The sequence below is a fragment of the Microcaecilia unicolor genome, chromosome 2, assembly GCF_901765095.1.
Source record: "Microcaecilia unicolor chromosome 2, aMicUni1.1, whole genome shotgun sequence".
Classification (NCBI taxonomy): Eukaryota; Metazoa; Chordata; class Amphibia; order Gymnophiona; family Siphonopidae; genus Microcaecilia; species Microcaecilia unicolor.
In genome coordinates, this window is record NC_044032.1 from 474177129 (window position 1) to 474189551 (window position 12423).

General features: G+C 41.9%; 2 gene segments (V, D, J or C); both read left to right on the plus strand.

Moving 5' to 3' along the window:
• Nucleotides 1-12423, plus strand: part of LOC115461302 — a 1201995-nt gene that overhangs the window by 93685 nt on the left and 1095887 nt on the right.
• On the plus strand, nucleotides 398-7947 carry LOC115461307. The segment is given in 2 exon segments: nucleotides 7145-7219; nucleotides 7565-7904. Coding segments are annotated over 2 exon segments (375 nt in total).

Below are 12423 nucleotides of genomic sequence, written 5' to 3' on the forward strand. Positions count from 1 at the left end.
AGCGGACAGATTGAGCCAGTCCGGGTTTTACTTCCATTGCGTTCAATGGAAGCAAAACCCGGACTGGATCAATGTGTCCTCCTTTTTCTGCCTAATGCTGCTCAAAAGATCTGTGACAGACTTTAAAATATTCCAAACATTTTCATAGATAATTAAACTTTCCTTGACTGCAGCAGCTTATGTACAGAGCTACTATGATAGCCAAACCTTTAGGTATATTTGTGTATTAGAGGCAATTTCCTATTCCAAATGCAGTCACATGTATGGCACTAATAAATGCAGGTGATGTGCACTGATATAGAGATATCTGCTTTGCATATGCACACCCAGGAGACATTTCACTAATGCTCTGAGGATTTATAAATGTTTCTTTTACTCTATATGATTTATTAATCAGCAACTGCCAGTCAGGAAGAATGAAGTTATCACAGACTCAGCTCATCTGGATCCTGGTCCTCTGCATAAAAGGTAATAATAAATCTTCACACTGGATTTAAAAGGGAGACAAGAAATAACTTTGGAAGTAAGCCAACAAATGTTTGAACAATTAAATTTCTGCGTATACATACTGCATTGTACATATTTATCTTTTTCTTTGTCCAGATTCCAGTGGAGTGATTGTGATGACTCAGTCTCCAGAATTCTTATCAGTGTCTGCAGGGGAAACAGCCACCATTAAGTGCAGATCCAGTTCCTCTGTTGTCTATTCTGATGGTAACACCTACTTGAGCTGGTACCAACAGAAACCAGGAAGAGTACCTAAGCTTCTGATCTACCTCATTTCTACACGAGCCTCTGGAATCCCAGAACGGTTCAGTGGTAGTGGATCTGTGAATGATTTCACTCTCACAATCAAAGGAGTTCAAGCTGAGGATGCTGCAGTTTATTACTGTCTACAGGGTACTAGTTACCCTCTCACACAATGATACAGGCCCATACAAAAACCTTCCTCTTTTGCTTACTATTCAGTAATTATTGCAGCTAGATATAAATCCCATACCTGCTGCTATTATAACTGGATTATAATATTCAGAAGAAGATTTGATGTCATTTCACTTCAATTTGCTTTGTAGATAGGCCCTTGTTTTCTTGATATAGGAACCCTAAGATGCATCATTAGGTGCTAGTGTGTGCCTAACCCAGCTAAAAATAGAGTACCATAGAAAGCTCTCACGGATCCTGAGGTAACACCAAATGTGTGCATGTTAACCACACCCTAAAAAATATTTCAGAACGTTTTTGAGGGGGTGTGTCATGGCTAGAGTGTGGGTGTTCATATACTAAGCAGTCAGAGCATCTACATTACTGCATTCTAACTAGTTAGCGTAGAAATACCGAGTGAGTCCTTACCGCCTACAAAATGGGTAGCAGTACATGCTCACGTGGTAATTGTTTTAAATGGCTATGTACTACTGGCCATTGGTACAAAAAAAATGGAAAATTGGCCATTTTATGGCTGTGGAACAAAATGGCCTTTGTTCACAGGAAAGACCCGCAGAAGATCACGCTAAGGCTACATTTTGCTGCAGCTTAGTAATAGGACCCTTTAGTGATAGGATGAATGGAATTTGGAAGACTCAAACACTTTCAGGTAGGTAAAGTATATAAAAAATACTTCTGTACCTGCACATATTACACCTTTTAAACTCTAGGACTGTCTGTCTGTCTGTCTCTCTCTCTCTAAGCAATGAGATAAAAATCTGCAGTAAATCCAAGAGGCTGAGATTATATCCAATAGGAGTCAGGTTTATTTATCTCATGGTATCTGCAGTATTAAAGGGAAAAACAGAAGAACAGCCCTCCATAAATCTCAAGCAACACAAGCAGAAAAACAGTGGAAGTGGCACAGGACACTAGAGGTGCAAAAAATCGTTTTATTGTAAGTCTCCACTAGACTCAACATGGGCCGTGTTTCGGCCTATTGGCCTGCATCAAAAGTCTGAAAGGATGACACAATAGAGTATCTAGTGTATTTGGGGTCACAACTCAAAACCTATGGTACACCAAACAGCTGATCCAGAGTAATTGCGACTGAAAAAGGTCTAACAAAAAATAGCTCAGTCATCAATAGCCAAAATTGCACTTTAATTAAATGCCAAACATCTGCCTGTACTGTTAGACTCCTGATGCAGGCCTGTATCAAGTCTAGTGGAGACCTACAACAAAACGATTTTTTGCACCTCCAGTGTCCTGTGTCACCACTGCTGTTTTTTCTACTTCTCTGCAATATTAATCCATTTGGAAACACTGCCCTCTACAGAGAGTAAGTAGAAATGGATATTATTATTATTTTACCAATTTAAGTCAAAACCATCAATACTGAAGTTCAACTACAAGTGTAGAACATCAGTATAAATAGAAAAATAAAGAATAAGTCTCTCTGAGGCATGCTGCAATGCTGTAGGCTGCCACAGAGACCACAGTCCCAAGTCTCCTGCTCACTGGATCTAGCAGAACCCTGAACAGGAGCAGAGCTATTTGCTCCAGCTCTGGATATTAGGCTGGCAGGTCCTCAGACTGGGAAATACATTTTAGTTAGCATGACATATATTTTGACTATTTTCAGCCCAATATTCAAAATGATTTAGCTGGCTGTTGACCTGTTAAATCAGTTGGTCGTGGCTATCCACTAATATTCAGAGACACGTAGCTGGCTAAGTGCTGTTGAATATCACGGTTAGCACTGAACAAAAACCCAGCTATCTTAGGGCATTCTTGAAGTAAAGTCAGCACTTGTTTGCTTCATTATTGATATTCAGAACCATAGGCACCAACATTTCAAAATGATTGGGGGGTGCCAAACTCAATGCAAATTACCTGACACAATGAAGGACCTTGCTCAGTATTGGAGACCCACAGAGATACCTCTTCTGGCAACCCAAATCTGATAATCCTTTCATTCAATGAGTCATTTCTCTCAGTAGTCTTAAATGATATAAACGGGACACGATAGTGGTGGCACACGTATACACAGAGGTGCTGAATCCAAACGAACTTGTGCTAACTCAATCTGTGTTCAATATCATACAGCTACAGCACTGAAATATAACAAATAAACCACATTGTTGGCATGAACACATTAATAGAGGCAGAGCTCAATCTGAGCTCTCGCGTTTTGGATGACTGTATGCTGGCTCTAAATAATGCTGGCTCTAAATAATGCTGGCTCTAAATAATGGGGCTGCTCGAGCATCCACAGAGCCAGAGTCTATGTTCAGCACTTAAGCAGCCAGAGTTAGCACATAAATGGGACCACATAAATGTCTGTCCTATTTTTTTATGATAACCCACGACCACGTAAGTGCTGAGTATAGACTTAGGTGACTAGCAGGTTTATTTTCGACAGAGAAGGATGCCCATCTTTTGACATAAATCAGGAGATGGGCGTCCTTCTCCCAGGGTTGCCCAAATTGGCATATTAGAAAGCCAATTTTCGGCATCCTCAACTACTTTCCGTCGCAGGGATGACCAAAGTTCACGGGGGCGTGTCGGAAGCATAGCAAAGGTGGGACTGAGGCATGCATAACACATGGGCGTCCTCAGCCGATAATGGAAAAAAGAAGGGAGTCCCTGACAAGCACTTGGTCGACTTTACTTGGTTCATTTTTTCTTGCGCCCAAGCCTCAAAAAGGTGCCCAAACTTACCAGATGACCACCGGAGAGAACCGGAGATGACCTCCCCTTACTCCCCCAGTGGTCACTAACCCCCTCCCACCCTCAAAAAAAACTTTAAAAATATTTTTTACCAGCCTCTATGCCAGCCTCAAATGTCATACCCAGCTCTCTGACAGCAGTATGCCAGTCCCTGGAGCAGTTTTAGTGGGTGCAGTGCACTTCAGGCAGGTGGACCCAGGCCCATCCCCCCTATCTGTTACACTTGTGGTGGTAAATGTGAGCCCTTCAAAACCCACTAGAAACCCACTGTACCCACATGTAGGTGCCCCCCTTCACCCCTTAGGGCTATGGTAGTGGTATACAGTTGTGAGGAATGGGTTTTGGGGGCTCAGTACCCAAGGTAAGGGAGCTATGCAGCTGGGAGCAATTTCTGAAGTCCACTGCAGTGCCCCCTAAGGTACCCGGTTGGTGTCCTGGCATGTGAGGGGGACCAGTGCACTATGAATGCTGGCTCTTCCCATGACCAAAGGGCTTGGATTTGGTCATTTTCGAGATGGGCGTCCTTTGTTTCCATTATCGCCGAAAACCGGGGACGGCCATCTCTAAGGATGACCATCTCTAAGGTCAACCTAAATGTTGAGATTTGGGCGTCCCTGACCGTATGATCGAACCGAAAGATGGATGCCCATCTTGTTTCGATAATACGTGTTTCCCCGCCCCTTCTCCAGGATGTACTGCGAGGACGTCCTCAGGAGAACTTGGGCACCCCTTTCGATTATGCCCCTTAACGTGTTAGCCGGCATAAAAATTACCAGCTAGTCAAAACTGAATCCTGCACAGGGCATAGCTTTGAATATCTGGCAATTACACCATTGGCATCAGTGCTGATGGCTGAATATTGACCCCTTTGTGGATGCAGGGTTAGGCCTGAGGGATGTAACAGCACACATAGTTTTACATTTTCATACTCTGTATGTGTCTCATTTTTCTATTTTTAAATCACTACGTACTGCTGTATATACATGTGGACAGTGGCATAGCTACGTGGGGCCACAGGGGCCTGGGCCCCCCAAATTGGCTTGGGGCCCATGGTTTGGCTGGCAGGGGTCCCTAACCCCCACCAACAGAGGCGTTTGTCCCGCACTGGTCTCGCTGCATTGTCTACCCTGCTCTTCTCAGTTTCACTAAAATGAGCGTACCCGAAACTTTGTGCATGCTCAGTTTCATTAAAACGAGCGTGCATGGCGTGATTGAGAGCAGAGCAGTGAAAGCAATGTGAGACCAGCGCAAGACAAATACTTCAGCTGGCAGGGGTTGGGGACCCCTGACAGCCAAGGTACCATCATGTGGCAGTGGAGGCAGCAGGGAGGGCGGCTTTGGGTCAAACTTTGCCCCCCTCCCCCCCCCCACACTTTGGGTTCTGCCCCTCCACCCCTGCATGTGGAGGCATTTTTATAACAGCTTGCCTAGATAGGAAGTCCAAATAGGTCCTTATTTTGAGGATGCAAATTTGTATGGACCATTACTTGCCCATTGCTAGAAAGAGTGTGATGAACAAACATCAGAGCATAACCAACAGATCCATTACAAAAAAACAAAAATTTCTATGTTCAATGACTTAACTAAAAGAAACATGGAAAGCAATGTTGCTTACCTGTAAGAGATATTTTCTATAGGCAGCAAGATCGACAGGCACACAGGTAGAGATGGAGCTGGAATGGAATTTCTCTACCAGAGTTGACAACTTACAGTAAAATTCTGAATACATGTGGTCCTTCCCACATGCAGTGGCCTCCATATTTCCTCAGTTAGTTCTAGAGCTGTATAAGGAGGAGGGGATGGATTGTGTGCAATCTATGAAAAACACCTATTACAGATAAACAACATTGCTTTTCCAATTGACAAGCTGGTTTGAGTCAGACCGCAAGTGGATGAGTCCCAAGCAACTAATGCTACCATGATGCAAAGAGTATGCCAACTGTTAAGGAGGAGAATATTGTTTTTAAAGGTATGGAGTGGCCTAGTGGTTAGGGTGGTGGACTTTGCTCCTGAGGAGCTGAGTTTGATTCCCGGCACAGGCAGCTCCTTGTGACTCTGGGCAAGTCACTTAACCCTCCATTGCCTGCTGCATTGAGCCTGCCATGAGTGGGAAAGCACGGGGTACAAATGTAATAAAAATAAAATTATTGTAAATGAGATGCAGCCAAAAGGTGGGCAAGATATACAAGTAAAATATGAAGAACATTGATTCTGTTGGAATTTGAAATAGCAGTACAGATGCTTCATTCTTAAACTGGGAGGGGATGATATGAACTGTTGCTGTGTTCCAGCATCTGCAGTCTGTTATACTGAATGGTAGAAACAGCCTCGAATCTTTTTTCTTGAAGAAAGGCTTTGGATTTAAACTGGCCAATATTCAGCCCACAGCGGCCAGCTTTTTTTTTATAAACGCTGGCCATTGCCAGCTAAATTATCCCCAAATATTCAATGTCAGGTCATGTCTTGGCACTAGCATTGAGTACCTGGAGTTAATTTAAATTGTGTGATCACTAGATTTTATACGGGGCCCAGCCAATATTCAGCCTTGACCCGCATAAAAACTTTGTGCAGGTCCTAACTGAATATCAGCTGGGAACAGCATAAGGGTTTTTCCAAAGGTCCAGAGCCTCCCCTTCTAATTTCTCCTCCCACATTAACTTTTTACTGCTACTGCATGCTAATTTTAAAAAACCCTAATTTATATGCTGCATTAAATCTGGGTTTAGCACACTGGAATATAAAGATGCACTAAGCCCGGAATCTAACGCCCTTTAGAAAAAAGGGCCTACATTTAGAAGAATAAATCCTTTGAATTGTCTTCTATTATTGCAAATCAATTTGCTTCCTGATTTTAGGTCATCCTTAGTCTTTTCCATAACATACTCCAGTGTTGGATGTCCCTTTTGCCTTTGCAAGATCAGGATTTGGACGTTTCAAGCATATGGATGTCCATTAGAGCATTTTCAGATGTGAATATGATTCAAAAATAAGCTCCATAATCTCATAAGCCTTTTTTCCTCTTAAAAAAAAGATGAAACTCACTTATGATCTTTCCTTCAGCTATAAGGCCAGCTCATTATACAATCATATGAATGAATAACATTCATGCCAACTTCTGAAGAAGAGAGAACGAAAATCAGAACATTAACATTTGTCTAACACTGCTTGAAAGATCTGTGACAGAGCCAGGACTTTAAAAAACATTCAAAAAATTTTCAATAATTCAATTTTGCTTAACTGAAGCACCTTATCTACAATGTTACCACATCAGCCAAACATAACTACATACTTTCATTGAAGAATATTTATGTAATAAAGGTAATTTCCTTTTCTAAGACTATTCTAAATGCAGTCATATGTATGTCTATTATAAATGCAGGTGACGTGCACTGATATAGAAGAGTCTGTTTTGCATATTCACACTCAGGAGACATTTCACTAATGTTCAGAGAGTTATAAATGTTTCCTTTTACTCTTTACAGTTTATTAATCAGCAACTGCCAGTCAGGAAGGATGAAGATATCAAAAATTCAGCTCATCTGGATCATGCTCCTCTGGATAAAGGGTAAGAATTAAGCTCTCAGGTTGGATTAAAAATGGAAAAAATAAATAATTTTGGAAGTATGCCAACAGATTTTTGAACAATTAAATTTCTGAGCGTATTTATTTATTTGTTTCTTTGTGACATTTATATCCCACATTATCCCAAACTAGTCTGAGTTCAATGTGGTTTACAATAAACAGTATACAATACATAACAAATAAAAATGCATTAAAAATTAATGGTAAATAGAGTAATAACCAATTGAGGTAAGAATTAGTTGCTTGAGATATGGTTGTTCTTTGATTACTTTTATATCCCACTGTAAAATGATATATACATGTACATATTTATCTTTTCTTTATCCAGATTCCAGTGGAGAGATTGTGATGACTCAGTCTCCAGAATCCTTATCAGTGTCTGCAGGAGAAACAGCCACCATTAAGTGCAGATCCAGTTCCACCCTTCTCCATTCTAACGGTAACACCTACTTGAGCTGGCACCAACAGAAACCAGGAGGAACCCCTAAGCTTCTGATCTACCGTGTCTCTACCCGTGCCTCTGGGATCCCAGAGAGGTTCAGCGGCAGTGGGTCTGGGACTGATTTCACTCTTACAATCAGCAGAGTTCAGAGTGACGATACTGCAGTATATTACTGTCAACAGAGTATTAGTACCCCTTTCACACAGTGATACAGTCCTGTACAAAAACCTTCTTCCACTTCTGGTTGATGTAGTGATTATTGCAGCTGGATATAACACCTATGTCTGCTAATGTCATAACTGGATTATAATATTCAGAGTAAGATAATCTGATATAGTTTTACAGCAGTTTGCTTTGTAGATTGTTCCCTTGCTCTCTTGATCTAGTGACAGGAGGACTGGAATCTGCTGACTCAAAACCTTTCAGATAGAAAAGAATATCAAAATAGTTATGTAACTGCATATATGATATATTACACTTTATAAATTCATTCAAGCATTGAGACAAGCAGTAACATCTTGGAGTGGAACAGGTAGACATGAATCGTTTGTTTACGCGGTCCAAAAATACTAGGACTAGGGGAAGGGGTTGAAGCTACAAAGTAGTAAATTTAATATGAATCGGATAACAATTTTCTTCACTCAACATGTAATTAAACTCTGGAATTCGTTACCAGAGAATGTGGTAAAGCCAGTTAGCTTAGCGGGGGGTTTAAGAAAGGTCTGGATAGCTTACATAAGTACATAAGTACATAAGTAGTGCCATACTGGGAAAGACCAAAGGTCCATCTAGCCCAGCATCCTGTCACCGACAGTGGCCAATCCAGGTCAAGGGCACCTGGCACGCTCCCCAAACGTAAAAACATTCCAGACAAGTTATACCTAAAAATTCCCAAAGGAAAAGTCCATAGACCACCAATGAGTTTTGAATTTAATGTTGGGGGCCAGGGGATTAGATTATGGTATGGGGATGTGCCATAGGCTACCAGGTATTTTTGTGTTTAAAGTTGGGAAATGGGGTTAAGATCTGGGTAGGACAGGTCAGGTTGGGTGGGGGAGAAAAAAGGGATAGAGGGGGGCTATTAGACTGCTCTATAATTAGGCCAACTGAGGTGGAGGCCTCAGGCAGCATTTTTCAGTGAGCAACATCATGCCACTGGCGTGCCTGCTTGACAGCTTCCACCTCCTTCCTCTGAGTCCATCCCATTACCCTTCAAGCCAGCATCTTTCTTTCCATCCCTTCCCCATTATCTACATTAATTTGCTTTCTAGAAGTTGCCTGTGGTGGCAACAATTCACATGCACTGGCTTGCTGTTAGCCCTGGAATCTTCTCGCTACTATGGCCTGCTTTCTCTGATGTAACTTCCTGTTTCCTCAGCGGCAGGCCACATTAGCAAGAAGATCCTGGGACCAGTGTAGGGCAGCATGAGGTAGACAGAAGGGGGTTGAGACTATGACAAAGGTCGATATGGGGAATATCTGTTGAGAATGAGACCCTAATTATTTAAGATTTTAAAAGGAGCTGTGCTTCTGGTGCAATCTTGCATAAGACTGGAAGGCAAAACTCTTTAATTCAACTTCCTACACAGTAGAGCAGGAAGAATATTTTATAAGAAGTGGAAGCTTGGAATATAGGGGAAAAGAAAGCTGCTAGTAAAATTGAGCAGATTCATCCATGTATTGGGTTTTGGGACCAAGGAGGTTGAAGAAAACACTAGTCAAAGTGAACCTATCTAGTCCATTATATGAGCTGAAGCCAGTAGGCAGAGCTTGCCACAGTTTAATACAACCAAAACAATTGCAAATTATTCCCCTAGCCAGTCCCTATCCAAATACGGCCTGAACCCCTTCATATACGCAGATGACGTTACTATATTCATCCCCTTCCAATCCAACCTAGCAGAAATCTCCGATAAAATAATCACTGGCATGAACATCTTAGCCTCCTGGGCTAACGCCTTTAAGATGAAAATGAATAAAGAGAAAACACAATACCTAATCCTCTCATCCCAACATTCTACACTCCTCCCAACTACCCTGATCACCCCTGACATCACAATCCCAATAGCCGACAATTTAAAAATCCTAGGAGTAACACTAGACAACCACCTAACTCTGGAAACTCATGCAAAAGCCATAACGAAGAAGATGTTCAACATGATGTGGGTGCTGAAGCTTTCCGGAACCTGGTACTATCCACCGTACTTACCCCCACTACTGCAACAGCATCTTCATTGGCTGCAAGGCCCAAATCCTGAAAATTTATAACAGACATAACAAAACACTTGAACTACATGTTACAAAATGGACTCTTCCCGAAGGAGAAAGGAAACATTCTACTCACCCCCATACCCAAAGACGCAAAGAAAAACGCCAGTGAGCTAACCAACTACAGGCCAGTAGCATTCATTCCATTAATAACCAAACTAATGGAAGGGTTGGTGACCAAACAACTCACAAACTATCTAAACAAATTCTCAATACTCCATGACTCCCAGTCAGGATTTCGGTCTAACCATAGTACTAAAACAGTATTAGTTACCCTCATGACTAAATTCAAACAAACGATCGCAACAGGAAAGAACATACTACTTCTACAATTTGACATGTCAAGCGCTTTCGACATGGTTGATCATGGAATACTACTACATATCCTTGAATACTTCGGAATTGGAGGCAACATTCTCAATTGGTTCAAGGGATTCCTAACCACACGATCAGTGGAGGAGTGGCCTAGTGGTTAGGGTGGTGGACTTTGGTCCTGAGGAACTGAGGAACTGAGTTTGATTCCCACTTCAGGCACAGGCAGCTCCTTGTGACTCTGGGCAAGTCACTTAACCCTCCATTGCCCCATGTAAGCCGCATTGAGCCTGCTATGAGTGGGAAAGCGCGGGGTACAAATGTAACAAAAATAAATAAAAATAAAATATCAAATGACATCTAACTCGACTACTTCAGCCACATGGATACCTGAATGCGGAGTCCCACAGGGATCCCCCCTATCGCCGACCCTATTCAACTTAATGATGATACCCTTAGCCAAACTGTTATCAAACCAAAACCTTAACCCATACATATACGCAGACGACGTAACGATTTACATCCCATTTAAACAAGATCGAAAGGACATTTCCAACGACATCAACCAAAGTCTCCATACCATGCATTCATGGGCAGATGCTTTCCGACTGAAACTTAATGCAGAAAAAACCCAATGCCTAGTACTCACATCTCAACATAACAAGAACAAATTCACAGCCATTAACACACCAAATCTGAACCTTCCTATTTCGGACACCCTAAAAATTCTCGGAGTTACCATTAATCGACACCTAACACTCGAAAGCCATGCAAAAAACACAACCAAGATGTTCCACTCAATGTGGAGATTAAAAAGAGTAAGACCTTTCTTCCCAAGGAATGTCTTCCGTAACCTGGTACAATCAATGGTGCTCAGTCATCTAGATTACTGCAGTGCACTTTACGCCAGCTGTAAAGAGCAAATAATCAAGAAACTTCAGACAGCCCAGAACACTGCAGCTAGACTCATATTCGGCAAAACAAAATATGAAAGTGCTAAGCCCCTATGAGAAAAACTACACTGGCTCCCACTCAAAGAACGCATCACGTTCAAAATTTGCTCCCTAGTTCACAAAATCATTCATGGAGATGCACCAGCCTACATGTCAGACCTGATAGACTTACCACCCAGGAATGCCAAAAGATCATCCCGCATGTTCCATGATCTGCACTTCCCTAACTGCAAAGGTCTAAAATACAAAGTAATGCACACATCAAACTTCACCTACCTAAGCACACAGTTATGGAACGCACTGCCGCGCAACTTAAAAATGATCTATGAACTAATGAACTTCCGCAAACTACTGAAGACCCATCTCTTTAACAAGGCTTATCACAAAGATCAACCAATGTGAATATGCATAAATCCTCCACACGTAGTTAGAAATGTCTTATAATATCTGCTTGTCATACTACTATCATGTCTATCATTATCATGTTGCCAAAAATTTTCTGTAACACTAAATGCCTATTTTCTATTATATTTCCACTACCCATGATGTATTGTAAGCCACATTGAGCCTTTAACGAGGTGGGGAAATGTGGGATACAAATGCAATAAAAAAACACAGCAGCCAGACTCATCTTTGGTAAATCACGATTTGAAAGCGCAACACCACTCCGTGAAAGACTCCATTGGCTCCCTATCAAAGAGCGAATAAACTTCAAAGTCCACACACTGATTCACAAGATTATCTACGGAGAATCTCCGAGCTACATGACCAACCTGATCGACCTTCCAACTAGAAACGGATCTAAATCTTCTCGAACATATCTCAACCTTCACCTTCCCAACTGCAAAGGTCTCAAGTACAAAACTTACTACGTATCCAACTTCTCCGTCATAGGCAGCCAACTCTGGAATGCCATACCAAGACCCATCCGAACAGTCAACGACCATCTACCCTTCCGGAAGCTGCTAAAAACTTACCTCTTCAAGCAAGCCTACCCAAATAACCCAACTTAAACTACGAGCCCATCCCACACCACCACTACCTCCACCCCCTTTTCCCTTGCCCATTACACCCTTCTTAACCTTCTCTAAACAACCACATCATAACTCTACTACTCTTTAGCTATGTTCTTTCTGTGATACTTGTAACCCATACTATGTAAGCCGCACTGAACCTGCTATTGAGCGGGAAAGAGCGGGGTATAAATGTAAC